At 36.4% G+C, this 27,452-nt stretch overlaps 1 protein-coding gene across 9 annotated transcripts in view; it reads left to right on the top strand.

The window, feature by feature from the left end:
- SOX6 (SRY-box 6) overlaps window positions 1-25,291 on the top strand; it is a 387,375-nt gene extending 362,084 nt beyond the window's left edge. For all 9 annotated transcript variants that reach the window (XM_019474501.1, XM_009288777.2, XM_019474505.1 and 6 more), the window contains 3 exons: window positions 7,240-7,473; window positions 9,990-10,206; window positions 18,316-25,291. In XM_019474501.1, the coding sequence (XP_019330046.1) occupies window positions 7,240-7,473; window positions 9,990-10,206; window positions 18,316-18,619 (755 nt within the window). In that variant the 3' untranslated portion in view covers window positions 18,620-25,291. The remainder of the gene's footprint in view (window positions 1-7,239; window positions 7,474-9,989; window positions 10,207-18,315) is intronic.
- The last annotated feature ends 2,161 nt before the right edge of the window (window positions 25,292-27,452 follow it).

The raw sequence follows: 27,452 nt of genomic DNA on the forward strand, positions 1-27,452 counted from the left end.
CAGGATTTTAAAAAAAAAAAAAACACCACCAAAAAAACATTAGGGATGACTGAAAACTGCAGAATTAATCCCTGTGTTTTAAATCAGTATCATGTTTTCTGGATGTTCTAGGTGACACTGTCATGTCAGGAGAAATTTGAAATTATGTGAGTAACAGCTCCACTGGCAATAAAGCTGTTACTCTTATGGAAACATTTTTATGTTAAATAGATTAGTTCATTCATCTTTGTATTGTTTTGACTTTGAATATGATTAATATAGTAACAATAATTGCTTAGCTGTTAGAACAACAGTTTTTCTGGAAAAAAACCCCCAAACCCACAACAATTTGGAGTATCGATAGGTCTTGTCAGATACCTAACAATAATTATTAGTAACATTTCTCTTGGGCTGGGATGTTTTGTCCATGGTTTTCCTTTCTGTGGGCCTCTACTTTCCTCATTTGAGTATGAAATGAAATATCAAAGGGGAGCAACAATAGTGTTCATGGGAATGTTGATTGCAGTTAGACTTGATGACTAGCAATCCCTTACTTCTGATGTCATTACTTAGGCTGAATAACTTTCAACTTAAATATGTTTCACATTTTTTCTATCAATAATATATATGTCAGAATGGGGTTGTTAGCTTTTAATTAATTACCTGTGAAGGGTCTTGAAGTCTGCAAGTGGCGCATGATTGAAAAAATCTTATGACACTTACATACCTCCCCAAATTTATAGTAGAGGCTGCTACTTCATCCCACTTTCTACCTAGATGTTTCATGGATCTTTACAGAACAACTTCTTGTGCTCTTGTGTTACAGCACAAGTGGGACTATGTAAGCCACTGAGGGCTTAAGTCCAGCCTTAAGCACTAATTAATTCAGTTAATATTCCATGTAATTTAAAAGATTATTGTATTGTTTTAGCTGTATTCCATGCCAAATTTCCATGAGGGTTAATTTTGCCATAAAATGTGGTCAAGAAATCTAAACTGTTTGTGTAAGCCATCAAGAAAGTAGTTGCATTTAGCAGTTTTAATTCATTTAAATAATGTAGATTTGCGCGTGGCTGGCTGTGGAGCATGGATGTGCTAATAGCTTATTTAGAAATATTGCTTCAGTATTTAATATGAATCAACTAACAATCAGCTTTAAACACTGGTGAGTGAACTGCTACCACTAGAGCTGAGAATAGTTGATTTGGTTTCACACACAAGATATTTCACTATTAATTTTAGCGCTAGACTTTCAAATGGGGAAAGACTTATATGCAGGTTGTGAGGATGGCTGTGAAAACTGGTGCTGTGTTTTAATTGAGATTAAGAATTTTGCTTGCATATGTAAAACAAATGTACTAAAAAAGTAAACTCGCTGCCACCAAAACTGAAAACAAGGCACTTCGGAAAATATATGCTGATATATAACTGGCTAGAATTTCCTTCATTTTGCAAAGCCACGAGCCACATGCATCAGCTCACCACAAAGTCATTAGGTCTTTTTAAACTCAGATGAAAAACATTAACAAATACCACAAAAGGCTTTAGTATGGCCCCTTTGTTCATTCACATATGGCAGTTTATAACTCCTGCACCACTTGGGTCGTGTGTTTGTTTAAGCTGCCTCCATCAGGCCAGCCCTGAAAGAACAAAAGACATCTTGAGTGATCCTAAGCAGGAAATGGGCTAATCTAAACATGGCTTGTGACACTATAAGTAGAATAGAAAGGGGAGGGATTGATTAGTCATTAATGTCCAATTGACTCCATATGGATGTTGCAATAATAAGGCCTTTTTCAGTGCAGTAGCGGAGTTATTGAATTAGAGGTTTATGTTTCCTCAGAGCTGACCTTAGGGAATTCCCTTTTGGTTCTTCTTGTTGATGTTTTAAAGAGAATGGAGTCTCTTAACAGGAAAAATAGAAGCCTTATCATAACCGAGTGTTGCATGGATGTAGCTAACCTGTGCTACAGTATATTCCCACCTCTTAATATTTACTTTTCAGAACCCTTGCAGGTGAAATATTTTAGAGCCTATTTAAATATTCCAGTATTTCATGAATCACTCATGTCTTTCTCAGTTTTTTCCCCCCTTTTCATTCACTGACATGCAGCCTACAAGTAATGTTCGGCCCTCAAATCCCAGCTGAATAATATTTGTTTAGCAATTGGAACGAAAGCAGCTTGACAGACAGACACGTCCCTGCAGAACATTTGTGCCACTGTGTGACTACAGGCATCCCTGTCCCAGAGCGAGTCATGTTTCCAAGTGGGTGTTAGTTTTGCCTAGTGATGACAAGACATGGCAGTAATGACAATAGTTCATGAGATGATACCCATTTATTTTGCCTTTCTTGCTGGTAATAAAGAATGAAAAAGTCTTCTGAATATGGATGTGGATGAGGAAGCAAGAGGCAGGCAAGGGGCAAAACAGATAAATGTTATACTAACACTGCTACAAGTCACTTACAGTAAAGTAGTAATTTTTGTAACCTTCTTCAAAATTGAACATTGAACTTAATAACTCAAAATAATAGTTAAATGATTATTCTTGTATTCTAAACTTTCCAACGCTGCTTTTGTCATTCTGTTCTCTCCAGATTTGCATTTTTCTATTTGATTTGAAATACTGCTATATCTTTCATAAAGGCCGCATTTGTCTGTTAAGAGCAGGAAGGGGGACTGCCAAGCCGGTTTTTCATGCTCCCTGTTTTTATGGCATTTCCATGTTTATGAGTAACCCATCTCTAGTAGTAAAAGAGTGACTCCTGTTTGCATGTTCATTAGGTTCTGGTTTCTGCAATGCAAGCTGCTAGCAGTACTAGTTGTGTTACCACAGACAGGACCAGATATTCTGGAGGTCGCAATCAGTCTTTTCCAAAGTACATGAAAACATCATCTCAGCTTAATGAATAACTGATGATAGGAGCTTACTACTAACCAGTCACTTTTACACTAGGAACCTAGAAAGATTGTCTTTATTTCTATATATTCTATCTTGGTATATGTCTGTAGAAGATGGTATGCAGTATATTCTCTAGAGTAGCCAAAGATTCGTTATCTGGGGGGAGTCAAAGGAAATGTATCACGTCAAACATGAATCAATGGCCAGCATATGAAGAGTAATTAAGGAATAACTGAGTGACTTATAAAAATCTCTTAATTTTTGCTGTCACTTCTTTTATCTTTCTTTCCTCATCTTTTTCTCAACCTTTTTTTTCTCCTTTCTATCACTTTTATTATTGTTTGCATTCTGGTAACATATAAAGGCCCAGTCTGAGGTTTTGTTGTGGTAGATGATGTATAAAATGGAAGGTGAAACCACATCTCATTAAAGACAATAGGATTAACCCTAATGTGGCCAAGATTTCAGGGAACGTGCTAAGATATGGTGCCTGTCCTAAAATTCTTGTCATTATAGAAGGTGAGAAACTCAGATGAAGGCAGGAATAAATAAATAAACAATGTAACAATTGTTACTGTATGTTTCTTAACATTTAATTCATGTGAAAATGTTTATCTTTCCTGTTGATCAGATTCTTTTCTCTTGCTAAAGAACAGGGGTTCTTCTTCCCCTGCACTGTCATTAGAGAGCAATCAGTCTCTTTTGGAACAAAAATATTGTTTGGAATTACTTTAATGAAGCTGTAACATTTGTAGATTCATTCTGTGGTGTTCTTTGACCCAGTATTGTCCCTAGAGTCTACTCTGGAATCCAGCTTCCACAGAGGAGTTGCTTGCCATATATCCACAAAAAGTGATCATTCTCCTCTAGTTTGCTTTTAGTTTTAAATCATCAAAGTCATGACAAGTTGAACAAATGCAAAGCATCTAGGAAGTGAGGCAGTCCACACCCTCAGAAGCTAAAAGTGTCATTTTGAGGACAGCCCCAGCCTTTAGGCTGACGTGTAAACTTCTTTGCCAACTAAGCCATTAGGGCAGCCAAACTGTACTGCTTTTGCAAGAATTTTTAATTCTGACCAAGCTCTTAATTCTGAAATTCAAAACCTCCTCCTGTGATTGCAGTATGAACAGTAACTAGCAGATAGAGCGTTAGTTGCCATAGAGAGATAATTACTAACTTCCTTCTCTCTTCTCACTCTTCATTAGTAGTATGTTTTTATTTTAACTATTATTTTGGGTTTATTATTTACTAGACTTTCCTGAAACTATTTTCAGAAAGAAGTAAAACACCTACTTCTTTGCAGTTGTATATATCTTTTCTTTAAAAATTTCATGTGTCTCTTTCAGCCTCTGTCAATACTATAATTATCACAGTAAGAAAAAAATCCATACTTTGTAAAATCTGTTGAAATTGTTTATATAGGGCACAATACTGTCTAAATATCTGATTGACAGGATGAAGTACCTAAGAACAACCAGTTTGAAAGCTTGTTCTTATGTGTTTCAACTTGTAAGAGCTCACCAAGCATATGTGCTTTTTATATCATTAGCACGTCATTTCTAAGCTAAAAAGGTACTGAGACTTTCTGGCTCCCATGGCTAGAATCACATGCTAACAGAATTATTTTCTTCTAATGCTTTATATGCTGAATATAATCCTGCAGTTCTGAGATAGTTAGAAGAACTTGGAGATTATATTACATTAGTTATTTGCAGAAATTCATTTTGCAGATGCTTTTGTGATGGCCTATGGGTCAACTTGCAAATATTCCCCCAGAGATCAAGCACAAAGAACATCAACTCTTTGGCTGCTTTTTCAAATCTTTCAAGTATGGACTTGCTTAAAGCAGATACAGCCAGAGCCTCTTGGCCTCCTTGGGATGGTTATAATTTATTCCTCTAAGTAAGAATTGTTTTCTAACACAACCTTTCTCGGAAAATAGATCGTTTATGGTGGGTTTTTTTCTTCTTTTTTTTTTTTCATTCTATCTACATTACATCCAGATTAAAAAGCCGGCCTATAATCTTGATACCAGTACAGGTACTCTTTGCCTGCATTAGGATTGAAAGGTCAGGCCAAAATTGTGTTAGAAAGGGCTAAAGACAAACTCCTTAGCCATAGTGAATAAGTACCTTTGGGAAAATAAAAGATGGAAAATCACCATATGGATTCAAATATGTCTTCTTTCCTTTGCTGCGAGTAGAGTAGCCAAATAACAAATGACAACTTTTGCATCAATAATAATTTAATTTTTTAAATTTGTCACCAACCTCCTAATCACCCACATACTAGTTACAAATTTTATAGTATTATTTTAAAAGATGGAACAACCATTACATGATATATTTGATTTTTCTCAAATTATGTAGCCGTTTGTCTCAATAAATGTTTCAGTGTTGACTTACTATGTTTGTAACTTATTATAGTTTCACAGTAAATATATCCTCTCTCAAAAGATGACATCTTTGATATGCATGTTCCAAGCCTTCCGACAACAATGGATAGAGCCTCATTAACCATACACACCCCTAAACTGGTCCTACATGCAGGTCGCTCAGCAAAGCTAGTGTTCCTTTTTGCAATGAAAAGCTGACTGCAGCTGCAGCCTCTTGTAAATGCTGAACACCTGTAGAATGGTACTTAACTTAGAATAGTATTAAAATAGTTTTGCATCTCACATTTGCCACAAACCTGTCTTCTTTTATGTGCATGCGTGTTAGTATACAAATTGCCAAATTGGTGTCAGTTGTAAAGTAACGGCATTGGAGGCATCATAAATTACCATGGTGATCCTTAGGAGAAGACACTGCCATATACGAATGAGTGTTTTGCTCTCAAGGTAATGTATGTCTTCATCTGGCCCAGTAGTCAGCATATTGCCCTGTGTTGATGGATATAGTCAGCTTGAAACTACACTACATTTCACTGCACAATAAACATGGCTGTCAACACCATATAAAGCAAAATCAATTTATCCTGTATGGTCAGTGCGTTTTAAATGAAATTAATGTACTGTGGACCTGGTGGCAAAAAGGTAGTGTATTAGTTATGCATCCTCTATTTTAGGACTTTTTTCATGCAAATGTATTTCCTATATAGAATTTTTAAAATGGTATACCTAACATATAGTGTTTTCACACTAAATTAGGAAACTTAATTTTTGCATAAGTAAAAACTTGTGAGTCAGTCACTGAAATTAGTAAATCTGCAGTGTTTTACTTAGTGTAAAGAACTAATCGTATTATGTGGCAAATAAATCCATGTCGGGAGCTGTAATAGTCTACAAAAAAGGAAGCCTATTGCTGTGCTAATTTGTTGTCAAGTACCTTGCTTTTTCAAGGTATTGAATTATATGAACAGTTTGATGAGGCCTAAGACTAAGTATCTCACTCTCCCACTGTAAAGACTTTTTGCCTTTTGTATCTAAGGTATAAGCCTAAAAACATATGTTATCATTACAATTGCAAAAGTTTTTCTGGTAAAAGCATGCCTTATCTAGGCTCAGTTATCTCTTTCTCCTGTATTAACTAGTTCTAGACTTCATACTCAGCTCTGTGAACTCTAAACCCCCATGAAGCTTTGCTGTTTGTCATCAAGAAGCAGGGCTGGATGCATTCAAAAAACCAGTTAAGGTTAGCATGTACAAATTGAATTGATGGTGGGTAATGACAGGACACTGGGATACATTAAAGCACAGCAGGCATGGAGAAGCTGGAGTGCTTGTTTCCCATTCTGGAAGCTTCAGGATGCTGTGCGTGTACCTGTTGAAGGCAGACAGTTTTATTACATATATGTGATCGAATGCTCCAAGACACATCTAAAATTCAACTAAAGCAGATGTGACTTTAAAATGTTCAGCTCCAAATATAATCGGATCCATACAACTACCAGCATGTACCTGGTGTACTATATAATTTATTTCATGAAATGTTTGGCATGTGCTTCACTGCTCAAGCAGCAATGTCATTGTAAATTACTTGTGTGAACAGGTCTACATCAGTTGGGATTCTCAAGCGTAACTTTATGTGAGTTTTGTTGAGCATTCAGAACATGTATGCTGTATTAAAGTCCCAAACGGAAACTTTTTCAAATCTCCATACCTTAACTGGAGAAATACCAGTGCAATTTGTTTCCTCACTCAGATGTTGATGCCTTCAGCTGGGTGAGCCTGAGCAATTACACTGAAATCACTGGATATCCTTTCTTTCTCTGTCTCTCTCTCTCATAGATCTGGCAGCAAAAAGAGAGAGAGAAAAAGAGAATGAGGCTAAAATAAACACAGCACTGAAAGCACTTGCGTAATCCACATAATAATGTTTTGCATCCATCTTGTTTCTTCCTGCCCTGACATTACAGGAAGTAAAGCAATGAATGGCTCTGCAGCTAAACTACAGCAGTATTATTGTTGGCCAACAGGAGGTGCCACTGTGGCTGAAGCTCGAGTCTACCGGGATTCGCGGGGCCGAGCCAGTAGCGAACCGCACATCAAACGACCAATGAATGCTTTCATGGTTTGGGCAAAGGATGAGCGTCGAAAAATTCTCCAAGCCTTCCCTGACATGCACAACTCCAACATTAGCAAAATCCTAGGTAAGTGCAAGACAATGAACAAATCGTGACTGTGACTGAACCAAAACTGAGGGAAGCTTAGAAGGCTCTGCTATAGTAGTGGCAATTGACAGAGGTTAGTTATTTTTGGAGCTGTGGAAAGATGAGGTTATTTATATTGGTGACACAGGCTAGTTACTTCTTTCTTGGATATGCAACTTAACTTATCTAATTTTAGGACATATTTTGTTTGGGAGATGTTCACTGAAATTGGAATTACTGAAACTTATACAAATGAAGATTCATGGGTTGTCTTTATTTTCATTCCCTTCCTTTTCCCTTTCTGCCTCTTCCCTAATGCTTTTTATTTTCAACAGCAGTCACAACATGCTTTAAAGACTTAGCAGCATTCAAAAGGAATGTTTTGTGAAATCTGTTGCAAGAGTGTATCCTGATAAAAGGTCTAATTGCAAGATCCCATTAGAAATCACCTGAACTACAAATCACCTGAATGCAAAATGGAGTAATTGCTGGAGTAATCACTGGGAAAAAATTAATAAAGTACAAAATCAAAATCAAAGGTTTATGTCACACTGCAGTGTTGAAAAAGGAAACCTGCCACAGTTCAAAAGACATGTATTTGCATACCTGCTCACATGCAAAATTATGTTTGATTCAAAATGTTACAATGTTCAAAAAGCTAAGGAAGCACTAGCATCATACAGTTAAAATATTGCTTAGTTAAAAGACACCATAGTTAATATTTAATTTGTATAGATTGGGACGATCAGGGAATATACCACGGATTATATTTTGCCACTGTGCAAATAAATTGGCTCATTTTTGAGAAATTTTGATTTGCTTTTTAAGACCCCTCCAGAGAATTAGAAACATACGTGAGAATGAGTGGTGAAATGTTAAAACCTATATTTGCTTTCTGAGTCTTTGAAGTGAAAGACAGATTCCAAATATAACTCGTAATAAATAAAAGTAAAAATCAAGTTTCCTCTGTAATCATTTTATTGTAAACTTTGAGTTCAAATACATTCTTACCAAAGTTTGTTGCATGTTAGTTCAATCAGAGGCAAGAATACATAGAAATAAATGTTACTTTGTCCTAAAACTTCCAAAGTCTTACTTAGTAGTTCTCATATTTTTGTCTACCATATAAGTAAGTTATATGAATAGCCTTTCAGTTTTGTATAAAACCTGCACTGTTTCAGTGTTGGCAGCTGTAGGGAATCTATATTATTTGTGTGCATTCTGTGAAAAAACTATTAGGAGCATAGTAACTGTATTCATTAAAATGTAAACTTCCAGCATACATATTTCAGAAGTGCCAGCAATTGAGTGTTTGTTAACCATGGAATTAACCTGTCAGTATCTGCTCTGCCACAAATAAGTCTATGTCCATATAATATCTGTGCAACTTTTCCAGGACAATGAGAAAAGAGACTGAAATATTAGAACTGACACAGAGTATTGCTGGCTACGGATAATATTTATACAACTTTTCCATTTGTTGATGTATGAAAAATCTTGGTAAAAGAATAGCTTCCACCCACATTTACCACAGCTGTAATCGTTTTATTCATCTAAAAGACACCAAAAAGCTATTTTCTGCATTTCGTATCCCCTGGAAAAAAAAAATCACTTCTCTATTCAAGTGTTTAGATAGCTCCTTGTAAACAATACAGGAGATCTGAATACTTTTTCCTCTTCCTGTGTACACTGTGTTAATTTTTAAACTTTTTTATTGATGCAGCTTTCAATGAGAGTTTACAGTACCTGAAGTGGTGTATATAATTACAATGTGCTCTCTGTTTTTGTTTTTTTTTTAAATATAAGTTTGTTAAATGTAACTTTCTCAGTGCAGTTCTGTGCATTTATTACATCTGGCCAGAAGATAATATGCGTAACAGGATTTAAAATATGATAAGGTGCCAATATTATGCCAAGCTTATATCAGAAGATTAGTAAATTTAAGACACCCAGACAGCAAGGGATTTTTCATAATTTTGTTGAATCTCTAAGGTTTTGATAATTTTTTCCTGCAACTTAGGAAGGTATTAATAACTATTAGTAGGAGTGTATAAACCAAATCCTCATAGAACTATCAAAGCAGCATGTATCGCTAGGAAATGTGTTAAGCTTTTAACAGTAAAAGTATGGTTGAAAACCTTACTTAACCATAATACTGTATGTGGTATTACAAAGGTATAGAATTATTCACAGATTAATGCTCATATTGTAAAAAATTAAATAGTCTGTTTTGCAGCATGAGGCTGAGATTTTGAGAAGTAACTATTGATTTTAAGTGCACCTATTTAATAGAGATTTACATATGTTTGGTCTGCAGCAATACCTGAAAGTCAAGATTCTTTTAAGGTGTCTCAGGTTGTGCATCCCAATATATGTGCTGGCTGATGTAAATTCAAATCAGTTTATTTAATTAACTTATTTAAAATTTGTTTATTATGGCAAGAAGGCATGTTGAAATGTGTACGTGTAAAGCTAAACCTGCTTTACTTGAGCACTCTGATGTTCTGTGTTAATAGGATCTCGCTGGAAGTCCATGTCAAATCAAGAGAAACAACCTTATTATGAAGAGCAGGCACGGCTAAGTAAAATCCACTTAGAAAAGTATCCTAATTACAAATACAAACCTCGACCAAAACGTACCTGCATTGTTGATGGAAAGAAATTGCGTATTGGTGAATACAAACAACTGATGAGGTCTCGAAGACAGGAGATGAGGCAGTTTTTTACCGTAGGGTGAGTACTATTGTTGTAATTGTTTTCAAAGACAGAGCATGCTGCTTGAAAACAAATAGACTTATCTGTTTAAGTCGCTGAATAATGTCATTTAGAAGGTAAGGATTTGAACCTGTAAAACCTTATTAAAAACATAAGATATATCATGGAATATGGAGCGAGCTATCAGCTTGCCACTGAATGCTGATTATGAGACTGATTGTGGAATTCTTTAAAGTCAAAAGAAGTTGTTTCCCATTAGCCTGAAAGGTTTGAATCGTGTCTTTTGTGAGTTATTAGTAAGCTAATCCATTCTGGGTTAGTAATGACTCCAGGATCATTTCCTAAATTAAGACAAGAACAAAGAGAAAAACACAAAAGATTATTCCAGTGTAGAATAAGGAGTCAGGAGAGGGGGGAAAGGGAAAAGGGGCAGGAATAATAGCAGTTACATTAGGAACACACATGAATGAATGACATCATAGCATGAGGCTATTAGGAATTTTGTTATATATAGAATTGTGGAAAAAAATATTTTTAAAAAATACATGTTTTAGGAAGAGTCTTTCGGGTAATGTATAGATAGACTGGGTAGATTTACAACTCAGAATATATGGATCAAAAAGATCCTGGCACAGCTTTAAAAACATTGTGTGTGTTTTAACAGTATTTCACCTAGTCTTCAGCAGAGAAAGCAGCACTATGAAAGATCTACAGGCTAAAGATAACAGAAGTCCAGTAAAACAACTGCACCATAACTGATTTCTCTCTCCTGTTTTTTTGTGAATTAATCTGTGATGCTCAGTGCCCTAACACAATGTTTCTGGTGGTTTACAAAGCGTCTAAAAGCTATCTCCAGTGCCAGCCTTTCCAAATTCACAATGTTCTGCTTATTTCTCTAATCACAATAGTCTCCTTTTGTTGGGTACTTCACTACCGGATAATTGACCTTGATGTCGATTATGTGCCCTCATTTTTGGCTTGGGGTGCAGAACTCCTGTTGCCGTCAATTATTTTGTGGTACAGCCTGCAACAATGTGGGCTCTTTCTTCAATCAGTAAATAGAAGTGTTTCTGATATCTTGAAATAATCTTCCAGTATATAGTTTTGACATTGTATTTTATTCTTCACTCTAAGGGAAATTGTTTATTAATAGGCTGCCATCAAAATTGTACATAGAACTCTAAATAGAAATCTGTATTCATACAGCACATCACAAATTATATTCAGATTGAGGGAACAAAACTCTAGCTAATGTCTTCCAAAGCAGATTGACAGACCAAATCACATCTAGACAAGAAATGCAAAAGAAATGCCAAAACAGCAGTCTGAACAATTTGAGAATTGTTTGTTAATTCAAAACAGTATTAAGCAGTAGCATTTTACACACTGGAAATGGTGCCTAAATATGGAGGTGAATATGGAGGGCAGATCTAAGAAACTTCTAAAAGTGCCTACTTAAAGAGTGATACTGTGATTTAAAAAAAAATAATGAAAACTATTCAAAATTAAACTGCTGGTGCAACCTAAATGTAACATCTTTGTCATCTATCAAACAGTATGATCACAAAGACCATGAGAATGTCATCATTTTCTTGAAAGGATTGGTTCTAATTCATATTTATCCTAAGTCCACTTCACACTGCTCTTATCCATGTTGAAGAAGTTTTAAAGTAAGAGTAAATTACCTTTGTGCACTTATATAAAGATGCAGTGGACTTTACCGGAAACAATGACTTTTAGTTATGCAGATAATGAAAAAAGGGGTATGAAGTGTAACGGATGCGTTCAATAAAGGTGAAATGAGATCCAAGTTGCAGCTCAATATGAAAATAAATTTTGATACTGAGGAAACACAGGCTGCGGTTTAAAAAAATTATTTCATGCTTTTCTGTGACTTCCCACTGTTGCCCCAAATTCTCTTTTTCCCTGAAGAAAAAATTAAAATAAAATTCTTGGAAGAGACCAAGCAAAAAAGGTGAAAAAAACCAGACCAGGACAGCTTTTTTGAACTGAAACATAAAACATGGCGCCATTTATTTCAGCAGAATAGTTTACTGAGTAATAAAAAGCAACATTTCATCCAAATCAGATTATAATTAAGTGAAACACAGTAATTGAGCCCATCAACTTCTTAACCTTACTCTTCCTTGTGTTTAACATAAATATCACATAAAGCATCAGCTGGAACAGTTTTCCTAACTGACCTCGTACACCCATCATTTTTCCACTGTTTTTATGGAACAAACAGCATAAACCGTCCTTGAGAACTGTAAATGGGGGAGTTGAGATGCAGTTTCCTTTTCAGAATGAAATAGGAGACAAATGTGCTTTTTAGGATTGAATATACTCTATGTTTACAGTAAATATTTCAGTGCAAGATAGAGAACAAAAGTACAAAATAGACTCCAATGAAATGTGCCAAGTGCTTCAAACTGCTTGAAGTCCTGCTGGTTTTTATTTTTTTTTAAAGAACATACTGATTAAGTTGGGAATGGGTATGCCAAAATGGTAAAAAATTGTCATCACAGAATAAAAAGATAAATAGGAGATGTGTGAAGAGAAAGATAGACCTTCAAAACAGATAGCTAGAGGAAAGTATAAATAGCAAGAAAAATTATATTCTTTCATATTTGTGTCTGGTATTCTCTTATACCAAATCTACATTTATGGCTTAAGCAACCCAGTAAGGGCTAGTTCCTACCAGATCCCCTTGTCTGAGCCATTGGCTACCATAGAAGAATCCTGCCATGTGTACAACTAAAACACCCCCCAGAACATAGAAAGAGTTTTACACTGCTTGAACTTTTAAGATGCAAAAACTTCATACTGCTTACTTCAGTGAGCCGCATTCTTTGATAAACATTGGTAAGATGCACAAAAGTTGTTTAGAGAATCTCAATATACAAACTATCCAGGCTTTAAAATAAAATAGAGAAATAAGCTAATGAATGGTGAGGTTCTGTTCTGATTTTTGAAGAAAAGCTTCCAAAGAATTGAATGAGAGTGAAGATTTCTTGGAATAAATCGGGCAGGAAATTCATGTTTTGAGATAAATGTTATATATGTGATAGACCAGCACAAAAAACTAGGAACTGGCAAGTATTTTAAAGAACAGAGTGGAACTTAAAATGTGCGTAAGCCTTCTATTGCATCCCTACATGAATGAATTTTGTTCCAAATGAGGCAGATAATATACAGAAATAATTCATGTTTAATGCAGAGTATATTAAAATTTTGTTGTTTTCAATCTAGTGGAAGCTGAATCTGAAGCCAGCTGTGTCCTTAAAATAATTGAGTTATTTTTAATAATAAAATTATTAATGGGAAGTTGTGAATGATAACTTCAGCGTAAGTAAATCCCTGAACAGACTTCAAGTGATTTACAATTTATCTTCAATGGTACTTTTTTTGTAATGCATAAATAAATGTGAAATAACAAATGGATCATATATAAGCCATAAATTCAGACATTTTAAGTTAAGAGTCTGTCTTTTGTTGCCTTGTCTTACAAAAATAATTCAATTCTCAGTCATTTTTACAGTCTAATACACTCTAAATACAAGTATATGATATATATTTTTCTCTGCGAAATGATGTAAGCAGTAACTTTTTTGTGTGTTTTACCAGTGTAAGATGTTTAGAATAAAGCCTTTATAGTGTTTATAACTACTGTACACACATAGTCTGAATGTTGCTAGACTACAGTTTTGAATAAGGCTGTAATATTATACTCCTGTAGCTTGAACTTCAAGTAAGTACACAATGGGTGCTTTTGTGAGATTTACTGTTATTTCATTCCTTATGGGAATGTAAGTTTCAGGGGTGTGTAGCGTATAAGCATTTTCCTTAATGCAATTGATTTTGCTTCAGTCATTTAAAGAGCTGTCAGAAAATAGTTGGGAAGGAATCAGAAAACAATGGTAATTTGCCAATTTAAATGTTTAGCTAGTTTTGCAAAAGTCAGAAGTGGAACATTCTCCAGGAAAATCCTAAGAATATTAATGCCACAAACTTGTGAGCAGATCAGTTGGTCTAAGAATTTTCATGTTACCTCCTTTTTTATATTTACCTAACTATTTTGGGCCAAATCTTTGGCCCCAGACTGGACAGTCATGTTAGCAACGCTGGCAGAGCAGAGAGGTGAGCGACCTGTAGTAATTGGCCACATAAGGATTTCTTTGGCAAAGAGGAGATGGTGGAGACAGGAGTGGTTTGAAGTCAGGGTACATAGCCATGCGTCACCATTTCTCACAGATCTGAAGAGATAGGAAGATTAATGTTGGGTTCTGGCAATCTTAACCAGGCAGAAAACATCCTTGCTTTAACCATGTGCAACTAAGCTGAATTGTAACCTGCAGCTTGGAGCAAAGTATGTTTTCATCTCCTCACTCCAAGGTCCTGTGATAGGCAAAACTCTGTGAGATACAAGGATTAAACATGTGGAATTAAATGTTATAAAAAATACCATTAACATGAATGCCTTTAAGAACTACAAATGAAAGAAAACATAATGGCCAGAGTCATAGGTCAGAAACTCCAACTCTTCCTTTCAGGGAGAGTGGTTAGAATTTAAATAAATGCTCTGATTTCTTCCCCCCTCGCCATCCTATAAAATTTAATTACTTAGAAAATGATAACGCTCATCTCCAGTAACATATGCTATCCATATAGTTTGTGATATCTTGAAATACGGCTTTCTGGGATGTAATGCAGCAACTTGAGTAGAATTTGAGTAGACCTGATCAGCTCTAAATAATAACAGGGCTCAAGTGAGAGGTAGGTGTCCAGTTACTGGGGGTGTGTGGGTGCTCATGTTTAAGTGCTAGCAAATTTTTGCTAGCAAATGGGTAGCAGTTTGAGACACTTCCCATTTAGGTGGTAAAGTTACCACGTTTACAGTTCCACGGTGAGATATAGGTAATTTAAAGCTCACAGTTATTACCCACCCAGCAGCAGGCATGCACACCACATCTGATTTTGGTTTAACATGTAAAAACGAACTGCATTTATGAATGACAAATTCAGTAAGCCTTTAACTTTCCTGTTGCACTGATCAAGTTCTTTACCAGTTAGATTCATTCTATAGTTTGCCATGCATTTGGTGCATTCTCAGGTAAAAGGTATCTCTCTATGCTCAGATGACCTGCTCCCTTCATACTTTGAAATGGGTGGTACTTGGACAAATATATCCTGTCCCATTGAAATGGGGATATGCAAAAGAGTTTTGCTGACTTGATAAACATTTGAAAGAATATCTGAATTTCTTAACTTAGTCTGTCCTTTAGGGCTTAACACTGACAACCATCATTTTATCAAGACACCTCACAGCCCTGTCCAAAACAGATTTTTTTCCTTCTTGCTCTTTGTAAGAAGGCAATTTGCTCCTAAAAAAATGCACACTTTTTTGGGGGGAGGGGTAGGGGTGGATATTAGGGTTCTGATCCTTAGTGTCATCTATAACACAAGAGCAGCTTGCACTCAATCAGTCTTTGAGTATATTCTACAGTTCTTCTAATAAGAGCTGTAAAAACAACTTTTCTCAAAAGATCTCTTGGCATTAATACTGTGTGGTGTTCTTTGATGAACGATTGGGGATGCTTTGTTTTGTGAATTTATTTATTCTAAGAAATATCGGAAAAAGATTAGTACAGCAGTTGTTAGATGGGCAGATTAGAGATAATTAAGTGTGTATGGCCTGGTGACAACTATGTAGAATTTTGCTGTGAACATGTGTGGGTTTCTTTTTCCTTTGCTTTGTGGAAACAGTCATTAATGTGAACATTTTCTGTGTCTAAAAGTTGTGGAGGAGGTACATGTGGGTTTTTAACAGTAATAGTTTATACTCCTGACAACATGCAATCCTAAAACAGAAATGTTCCCATGTGAGGTAGGTGTTCAATTTTATGGATAAAGTATTGAAAGATGTTTGCAGAAAATCACTTGCAAGCAAATACATTGGCCGAAAATTGTTTTCACAGAACATTTATCAGACCATTTAAAAAGTGAAAATTTAGTGAAAAATCCCTAGCTGTTTGTAAATCATCTGCAAATCATCATTTGCAAACAGGAGTATAATGACTGTGTCAAATGAATTACTGCGATGTTTTTGCTCGCTGCTAGCCAGGTGTACCATACTTATACAACAGATGTTTGAATTTCTCAAGCTGTGCAGAGGCTTTAAGAGTCAGGCTAGCAGCACCAGCAATGACAGTACTACATGCTATTTTAATACTATCTTACACAGCGTGTTCATGATTTGACTGTCTGCATTGGTTCCCAAACCTGAAGGACTTTGGTTTCCCAGTAACTCTGTAGTGTGATATTTATCAAAATTAGAGTTTGATCAATGAACAATAAAGACTCAACGTTTAGGGTCTTGTAAATAAGCTTTACATTATTCTGTGTATTGATTTAGCCAATGATTAAGGACTTGTGAGAGACTGGTTTATGGAATATCCTTTTGAATGTTAGCATAGAATGACACAGTGGTCAAGAAGTTATAGATTCGTTCGACTATTCAAACACATTTGACACTTTCTCCTGCTAAAATTATATAATAGTTCTCTAATACTTGGTCAATATTGCTCTAAAGAAGGTTGGGAATACATTGAAATATATGATTCTTTAAATAGATTATGCAAATAGGCATGTATGTTCAGTAACTAGTCAATACTAAAACAGCATCTTCCAGGGCACTTAGATATTTCTGGTACTGGAGTATATTCATTCAGTGTTACATCTAAAGTACGATGGAGATTCTCTTCCTTCAGACAAGTTACATGTCTTCTTTTTCTCTTAGCTTTACTAAAGGTAATGATCCAGAAATAATATGTGAATATTTGTATGAGTATTTTAATACAGAAAGTATGTTATTAGTTAATTAACCCAAATGTAAGAAGTAGATTTAATTAATTTGTAGCCAAAAATGGCTTGACCATGGAATGGGTTCAGCAACCTGACCTGTACTCAGCAAAGCATTTGAATATACATACATCACTGTAAGAAGAGACATTGCGTCACTTAGTACAACTATGTACATGCTTACAGTAAAGCTTGTGTTGAATTGCTTGACTGGCAGTGATATAATTATATTTTAGTTGAAGTGGGGTATTGCTCCAGTATGCTTAAAATCACACACACATGAAAAAGACATTATGTAGTGCAAAGTTAGATATCAGAAGGCAAGATGTGTCAAAAGTAGAAATACTTTGAGATACTTTGAGATACTCTGAGATGCATACCTCAGAGGAATGCATGCAGCCTTTCTAGGAAACCACACGGTTTTCTTTCACTTGGACTTGCAGAAGGTCTTCCCTCCTCTGAACACAGGAAATCACGTTCCCCTCTTGTTTTTCCTTCCAGACAACAGCACCCTTAATTGAGTCTTCCCATGTATTTGCATTGTCACAATAGATCAGATCTGACATTGGGTCCTCAGGAGGAAGCCTTAATTTCTGTAGACTGTCCGTTACCATAGAAAAAAGAACACTTGTTCTTTTTTTTTGAAGTACTTTGCTTCAAAAACTGTCTTACACATTAAATCCTGAAGAACAAATGGCATTCTGATCATGGATTTAAACAAAAATCAAAAGCCAGCAATGAAATATCAAAAATATTTCTAAGTGACGTAGGAGTCTACCTAGCACTTAAATAGTAAATTACATACTTACAATGTATGTAAGTTAGACAATGTTACTTAGTCACCTGTCTGTCATTTTAGGTACTTACAGGTAATCTTGAGGTCCCCTCATTAACAGAAGCTCTTGTCAGGAGCTTGGAGGATGTAGATTTTGGATACATGATGTCTACAGTAGCAGTTAGGCATCACACAGGTGCCTGAAGCCTTTTGATGATCTCTGTCCAAGTGCTAGTTTGCAGTATGGTTTAAACAAACATATACAATACATAAAAGAATCAATGTCTGGTAGTTACTAAACAGTTTACTCTTCAGTTGTCGTTGGGGGGAGCTAAGATGAACCAATACCATATGGGACCGGACTGTGAACCTCAGAGGAATGCATGCAGCCTTTCTAGGAAACCACACGGTTTTCTTTCACTTGGACTTGCAGAAGGTCTTCCCTCCTCTGAACACAGGAAATCACGTTCCCCTCTTGTTTTTCCTTCCAGACAACAGCCTCAAATTCCAATCACCACAGGAACGGGGGTTGTCTATCCTGGTGCTATTACCATGGCGACTACCACGCCATCACCTCAGATGACATCGGATTGCTCGAGCACCTCTGCGAGCCCTGAGCCCAGCATCCCCGTCATTCAGAGCACTTATGGTATGAAGACGGACAGCGGAAGCCTTGCTGGAAATGAAATGATAAATGGAGAGGATGAAATCGAAATGTACGAGGACTATGAGGATGATCCCAAATCAGACTATAGTAGTGAAAACGAAGCCCATGAGGCAGTCAGTGCCAACTGAGGAGTGTTCACAGAATTAAAGTACTCAGACTCATTTGGGTTTTTTGGGGTTTTTTTTGAACAAAAGTTCTTAAAGAGCCTGCATGCATGTGTGGCTCCTACAGTTACATCAGCAGAATGGTCTTAAATGTTTCTTAACGTGTGAGACAGATTGTTTCCCTAATTTTTCATGAACTTGGGTTTTTTGTTTTTTGTTTTTTTTTTTAATTTAGATGAAGACATATACTAAATATCAGACATCAGGACTTGAAATCTTATATGAATCAATAGCTGTCTTACAAGTCTTACCTTTTGTCTTTTTCCTTTTGGATGCTGATAAAGGTTTAAGTTACTGTTTTAGATGGGGGTTATACATTCTCACTCAGGTATGCTGTGCCAGCCGACAGGTTTTGAATGTGTTTTTATTCTGGATTATTTTAGAAAACAAAAACTGCAGATTTCATATTGTGAAACAGAACAAGTCCGCAAGTGTGCACATCTGTGCATCATAGCTTGTCTTTAAAAAATAGTCTCTGAATTCCATTTTTTTCCATATGTATAGCTGAACTTCTGATGTGCCAAACTTTTCATAACTTTTGAATCTTAACATTTAAAAAAAAAGTCTTAAAGGAGACACTGTAAAGTCTCAGACAATCCTTTGGCATCTTAAAAAAATTATATATAAAACCTAATTTTTTCCAGAATATGGTAAAGTACTCAGGAATCTGGAGACAGGATATTCTTAAGTAGTGAACATGGTTGCCATAGTGCATGTGCCCAATTGCTTTTGCCTCTTGATGTGCCATTAGTGTGAAATTTTAAGTAAGCACAAAAGAGCGATCACCAGCTATGGACGGGCCTGTCTTAGCAGTGTGAGGCCACCTCTGATTACATTCTCTACCCCTTTGCTTTTAACCCTTGCATTCAGTCTTAACACATTTTCTCTTAAATAATTTATTCATTCCAGAATGTCACTGGTCCAAATACTTAATATTTATTTTTAAAAGTACTGTTGGTGCCATTACACTTACAATTCCTTATTGATATTTTAAAGAACCCCCTCTTTCTCCTCCCCTAAATTACGCAGGTATATGAAAATAAAAGTGCACCTGCTACTAAAATGAACATGACATTTATGAATGAGAAATTCAGTTGTTCTTGTAACACTGTATGTTCAAGGAGCACTTGGAAACACTGCTTTATGTAATGCAAAATAAAGTGAGTACTTTTATATGTACATACAGTACAAGTATTCCTAAAAAATTGTGTTGATAGTTATAAACCTCTATACTTAGACAGACAGCAAAGGCAGATGTAAAATCCAAACTGCATGTAGAGTCCACCATGATGAATTTTTAGGGCCTGTAGAATCCTGCAGTGAATCATGGCTCCGTACATCATGTTCCTGTTGTCACCTGAAGGAACTGTTTGCTATCTTAAGTATTTATGCAGTGATTTATATGGGAGACTCCTAGTGGGGGAGGGAAAGCCACACAAATATCTGACTTGCAAAGCTGGGAAAATGGTGCATCAAAAATATTTATTGAATGTTAGTTATGTGGGAATGTGAGCCAGATCTTGATAAATGCTTGTCAAGTGCTTTGGGATCTTTGGATGTAAGGTGCTATAGAAACTAAAATTTGTATTACTACTAGAAACAATGCAATTGCTAGAGAAAATTCTGGGAAATATACGAGAGAGATATTCAAAGATTGTGAATTTATGACATTTCAGAGACATAGAAGAAATTGCCTTTATTTTTTTCCCTCACACTCCACTCCTGTGGAGTATATATACATCACTGTATATATATGCAGATCCAATGGGCCTGATGGATACATGTGCTGAAGCTCCTCAACTCCCTCAGCTTTTATTTCAAATTGGATATGTTCAGGACATTGGTGATAAATTCAGACTCAGGCTGAGAGGTATGAGTGGGCCTAGAGCAGCTCCTCTTGAAGTCTGTGGGAATCTTCCCACAGAGCTGAACGGGCTGTGTTTAGGGCCCAGACAATGAAAGAAGTATAGTGTTAATGCTGGCTATCCTCGTGCTATCATCCTATCTTGCAGAAATTAATATGAGGTGCAATGACAAGATGCAGTATCAGGAGCAGTCATTTTCCTCATGGCCCCACTAATACCTATTTGAGCAGAGAGAGCCATTGTTGCCACTGTAGGAATCACATTTAAATGTGCGAGAACAACCCCCAGGACAAAGAACATTGTTCAATTTACAGGACAATTTATAAAGATAGTGGCATAGAAACACAATGGTCAAATTTCTCTGACCATTTTGTAATTTGGAACAAAATGCTATATTTTTAATATTTATTTAAATGTGTTCTGAATCCATGTCTAATAAGCAATAAACTGGTCTAGCCAAGACTTTAAAGGCATATGCTGTGTCGTTAGCTGGTGAGCGCCCTCTTTAAGCTGGCTAAGGTACTGATAGAAAGTGTTTTTTGTTCTTATAATTGCTTGGGAATTTGAACTGTTTTTAATACATTCAGCTCATATTGGGGGGAGGATACCATTATTTCCTAAAAAAATGACTATTTATTAATGTTTTACATAATTCTCCAGTTAGAAGTATCTCTCCCTCCCCCCATGTCACTTTCTTTCTCTCTTGCTCTCTTTTTTTTCTGGTTTTGTTGCATAGGTAGAATGCTGTATTGCTAGCATTGTATTTTATGTAATTATTTTTTTGCACAAAGGCAAACATTTAGATTAGTTGGTTAATTTTTTTAAATTTTATGACCATGCCAAAATAATATTCTGCAGGCTTGTGGAGAACAAAGGACTGTTCTTTAGGACTGAAACTTGATTTTGCTTGTAGTACAAAAAAACACACACTCACAGATGTTGTTTCGTAAGTGTTATAAGCACTGGATATAAATGGTATTTTTTATCACTTCTGACTAATGTGAAACTGTTGTACGAAAACTACATGAACAAAAGTCATCTGTTTCGACTCGTGTGGGCCTGCCTCACAGTTGCCGGATTTGAGTCATTTTTATGTCTTGTTATTTCATTTATTTATGCAAAATAAATGTATGTATGAACACTTTGTTTGAGCTCCAGCCCTGCCTCAATGCTGATGCTCTGTATGTTAAAGCCACATTCTTGAAAATGACTGGCTGTTCAGGAATTGCCAGCTGGTAAAAATTGCATTTATTGGCTGGGGGAGTGGGAGGAACATATTTGAATCTGAATTGTGCATATGAGCATTTTATTCTATTTATTAGCCGACATTGGCTCTAAAATGTCAGTAGAAATCAAGGAAGGACAATCATAAGGATAAAACCCAACATTTTTACTTTATTATTCGGAGCTCAAAACAAAGTTTTTGATGAATTTACCATCTCATTTTAGAATTTTTTTAAATTGTGTAAATATAACATAGGAAATAGAATTTTATTTTTTGTTCATGGATACTTAGTGAAGTATAAGTTATGTATTTACTTTTGTTCTATATCAGTGTATGTTGGTCCATATTAAATGCTGACAAGTCACTGTACCTCATGTAGATGCTGAATTTACACCCGCAGTGTGAGCGCAGTATTGTGGACCTGTAGCTGGGACAGCAAGATGCCTCACTTGTGCTCTCACTGATTTTTAATAGCATATTCCACAAACACAGAATACTTTCTTCTTTTTTAGAAAGTTGATACATTAAACATACCAAAATTCTGATACATTTGATAAGAAACACAGTTAGTCTTCTGAATCCAAGTAAAACTGATGAGATATTTTACTTCTTAACAAGAATGGCATTTGGAAGTCAAAAGCATATCCCTGGAAAGATTATTATGACTAAGATGGCCCTTGCAATGCAGTCAAGACTTAATATCAAACCTTTATTTTCTACATTCATTAAATCATGTTATTGTCATATTAGGCTATAATACCAGGGGAAATTGTTCACACAATACACAAAGAGAACTTGTGGAATTGTTTTTTAAGCATAGTGTTTGAGCGCCCCTTAATAACTCTGACTGAAAACAATAACAGCTCCATTCAGGTAATGAACAAATATAGTAATACTATTTTCTCTGTGAACAGACAGTTTATTTAATTAACAGATACAATATATTTTCTTTTCGGAAAATTATAAAATACTTATTTTCAAGAGAAGAACACTCCCGAAACAGTCTGATACCAGCTAGAATAGTTCACTTCATACTTCATAAAAATGGAAGACAAAAGTCTTAATGGAAACAGAATTGCTTTCCAGGGTTCAGGTTTACATGGAGAAATGACTCTGACGAAGTGGCCCAATTCTAGTCTGCCTGTATGTTTGGGCATCACCATTTAGCTTGCGAAACTGCCTGCTGAGAATACTTGGGATCACAATGTGCTCCTAAATCAGTGTACTCAGGTGCAGCATGAGGCAGGGGGAGGGCAAAAGATGGGATTGCTCCAGGATGGGAATGCAAAACAAACAGCAGCATTAGTCACAATAAATACGATACCCTGTGCAAAGTGTACAGCAGTCAGCTGTGGGCAGTTCCTGCTTTGAGTACAAACACAACCACCTCCCAATGCAATCTAAAACATAGTCCTCTCTCTGGGTTGGCTTTCTGGTTTTGTTTTTTGGTCATATCAAAGGCATGGCATTTCAAAATCATTTCCTAGCAAAACATACTACAAGATTAACACCCCCATCCTCCCCTAGCAAAACATTTATCTACCTGCTTAATATTAAGCATGTTAGTATTTCCATGGCGGTCATGAGGACCAGTAAAGCGTTGGTGTTAAGCGGGGCAAACTTTGCTGAGCCAGGGCCACAGTGCGAACAACTGCATTGGAGATGCAGCCAGCAGAATGTATGATAGAGTTCTTCATGTTTTTATGAGAAGTTAATGAATGGGCTTGGACCCTTGGTGTTTTGCATGCTTTTTTAAGATTCAAGTTGGCACTTAAGCATGTTCTTTTAAAAGAATAATACTATATGACCTCATTTGATCTTTTACAAAACACTCTCTTTCCTTTAAAAAAAACTTCCCCCAAACCTTTTTTTTATATAACCCATTAATATCTGTGATTTTTCTCAGATCAAACTACATTTTTGATATACTGTAATGTCCTGCTACAGAAGGAAGAAAATGTATATGCAAATATATTTCATTTTAATCCATCGCCCTTTTTTAACTACCAGATTTGTTGGAAATGGTGACAAAGAAGTATTCTGAGATTTCACACGCTGGGTAAAAAGGGGGTGGGGTGGGGTGAACTGGGCTAAAGGAAAACTTATCAAATTGGTATTTATGGCAATATGAAAGCTATAAAGCAACTTAGTGACATGGCTTGCTTTGTAATTTCCGCTTTCTAAAAACCACAAGTGAGGTCCTTGGTGCTCTTGGAGTATGGGGAATGTGCAAATATTTAACTGTTTGTATGCTGCACATTGCAGACCTGCTAGTGTGCATTCTCCGTTTGTCTTCCTTTGTCATTTGTGTTTTGCTTTCTAGAAAGCAACGTTTTTTTTCTTGTACCCTTCTTCAGCTTGTAGCAAACTAGAATGCTTAGCATTTATGTTCATTCATTATTGTATTTCCCATGTAAAAATTTTTTTATTACATTAAGACAAGCTTATAAGCTGTTACTACATAACTTATCTTACTGTAACTCTTATTTCCTGACATTGTAATTTGTTTGTGATGTATATTGTGAGATTGTACTCTATGTTAATTTAATCAGCACAATTCACTGACATGCTGGACTGACATGCTAGCTGCTGTTTCAAATTGTAAAGTTTGTGTAGAGCTGTTGGGACAACTGAGACTCTCTTGTCAAGGTACTATGCTTTGATTCCTATAGCAACACTGTGGGTGCAGCTCTTAATGGCAAGGGCTGCTTGTTGGACACCCACTGGCTAACTTAACGGGCAGGTTTTCTTTGTAGAAATTCTATATACAATGCAGGTACCTACCTGGGCCCATGGCCGGTAATTATTTGGGCGTTTAGAGGAAAAACTAGTGTCTATTGCTGCTTTGAATATGTTTTAAAGTCTGAAAATGTAAATAGTTTATCAAAAAAATCTTGTACAGTCCAGTGTAAAGTTTTTAAATGAACTTAAAAGGTTGCCATCACATCTCACACTCTCCTCTTGATACAGTAAAAAAAAAAGAAAGAAAAAAGTTTGCTAAGGATACTGATTTAAAAAAAAAAAAAATCTGTTCTCAATTTAAAAAAGAGAATAGTTATTCTTAGCTCTGCTTCATTGCATAAACAGACTTCTTGGATTTTGTTGTGCAGTATTGACGTGAGGTAAATTAAATATTAAATAATCTTTCAGTGGTACTTTTAAGAGTCTTCTCCTCCTCTGCCTCAGTTATTAATGGAAAAGACACAATTGAAAGACACTGTCCATATACAGTATGTTCTGGTGTACGTTGGCACCTTACCTACGTGTTTCGGGTGGGGGGGGAATTTTTTTTTTTTTTTTTTTTTTTCGCGTTTTTTTTTTTTTTTTGCACAAGGTGCTTTCCTGATATGTTAAACATGTCATCCTTGGGTGATACAGTATATGCCATGATAGGGGTTTAGACCCCTCAGGGGAGTGTCTATAAGACTGCCTATTTATGCTCATTTACCTCAAGACTGTCCTCTCTACCCTTAATCTATTCACCATCACTCCATCTTTTGTACTGCTGTTGACACTTACAAATTAAAGATAAATTTTGTTTTATGAGATGTGTGTGTGACCTCTTCTATGCATCCCTTATTATTCCTTTGAAGTTAGCATTAAAGATTGACCATGATGAGTTGATGGACAGGAAAATACAACTAGGCCTGTTCAGCTGGCCTCCTTTAAATTTAGCAACTAAATCTTCCAGCTCTTAGGTTTTCCCCATGCCTTCCCATTCTACAAAGGCATTTATCAGCCTCTGAAATCCATTAACACCATATGCTGTAAAAGACATGCATGAAAACCAACCTAATTTGATAATATTCACTGGGTACCGTCAATTTTGTAAGCGGGAAGTGCTGTTAGTAGCAACATAATCTCAGAAGGATTTTTATTGAGTAGAAATGAGACAAAACGGTTCTCATGTTTCTTCTTTCTTTGCCTTCCCCTTTTCCGCTGCATATAACATTAAACAAACTAACCAAAGTTGACAACAAAAAACCCTATAGTTGCCATATTGCCATGTCTGTAAACTGCTGCCATTTGAGTATTATGATTGGCTTTTGACTTAGTAATTAGTCATGGTTCTCATAGGAAAAGAATAAATTATATTGAAGTGTACTGTACTGTAATGTAACAGAACATTTTGATTGTGCATTACATCAGATTTCAGCCTAGTTTCAGTTATTGCACAAACCACCCTGAAACATCTAAGTGGGAAAGAGAGAGCATCATACATGAAATTATTAAAAATGACATACTGCATTATGAATCTATGTGATGAAATACTTCAGGGTCAAAAATGGATGTAATGAAGTTGCTGACCAACATGTTATAATGGATAAATACATAAATATTGACTTGTGCAATTTAAGCTTTGGTTTCTGGTAAGCAATCAACTAGTTACTCACTCAAACTGCAACACTAAAGTGGTCTTAAGGAGAAGGCAGCAAAAAACCTGTACTTCTGCTACTGAATCTACAACAGTTTGACAAACATGGCAACAGCCATACTGTAAGTTTGAAAAATAGAATTAGGCACTAGATCACAGTCAGTCCAGCTTAAGCTACTAAGGTCAAAGGCACCTGGAGATGAAGCACCATGTCATTGGGCCTGAATTTTACTTTCATATGACACATCTGAATGGGGTCCAATGCTCTGCTGCTGTATTTTCATATTGCTCCACTTAAGTCAACTTATGCCATCCAATTTTTAGCTTTTTCTCTGTTTCCCCCAACCCTGCCCCTTACCAACTTACCACATGATTTGTCTCCTTTTCTTGCTGGAATCTGCAGCTGTGAATAATGATCAGTAATCTGGGAAACACTGATGGTGTCAGTTGGGTTGTTACATAGGTACAATGAAAAGCAAGCTGAGGAATGGCATACAAAAAGTCACTGCTTCCTGCAGCAGTAAGAGACAAAATGTTTATTTGACACCTCTAGATGTCAATCTAAAAAAACCCGCACAAATTACCATTCAGGACAGGGTGCTATCTCCACACATAAAACAATCTTCTGGATAAGGTATTGTGTTGGAGGCCGCAGAGCCGCACACGTGGTGCCAAGAGGAGTAGCATGCCCAGGACAGATGGGTGGCCATACACAGGCACCATCTGGTTTCCTTCCCTGGAGGGCAGCACCTCTGACCAACTTGATTGTGCTGGCTTCCCTGCGCTAGCGTTGTTGTCACTCTAAATGGCCATCTTAGCCTTCAGAAATTTTACTAATAATACAGTGAATGCATCAGGTCACTGCAAGGGAAAGATAGCACAGGGCTGGATGAGTAATAAGCCAGCCTCTTGGCCTCCTAAGTTACTGTTGTTATTCCAGTCATCACAGGAAAGATCTACTGCACTGGAAGCCAAGCCACTTCTTGGCACCAAACGAGTGACAGAGCACAACCAAGATGCGAACTGAGGCGCTCCTGCTGCTCGAGTCCATTCTCCTTCCCTCGGACGCATTTCTCCTTCTGGCCGAGAACTGAAATGCAGCCTCAACACAAACTGCTCACCAGCTGCAGTGGCAGGTTTCTTGGGAGCCCTTAGGACTCACTGCAGTTAGGGGTTTTCAGGATTACAGGGTTCGGCATGATGGTCTGTCTCCCCACTGGTTACTTGCACTGGGATTTTCCTGTGGCAATTAATTGCTATCACAGTAGCCCAACTGCAGCAGCTCGCACGGCATGGAAGGGGGTTGGGGAGGAAGAGGAGAAAAACAGTAGC

Source organism: Aptenodytes forsteri, unplaced genomic scaffold (assembly GCF_000699145.1).
Source record: "Aptenodytes forsteri isolate BGI_AS27 unplaced genomic scaffold, ASM69914v1 Scaffold8, whole genome shotgun sequence".
NCBI classification, from domain to species: Eukaryota; Metazoa; Chordata; class Aves; order Sphenisciformes; family Spheniscidae; genus Aptenodytes; species Aptenodytes forsteri.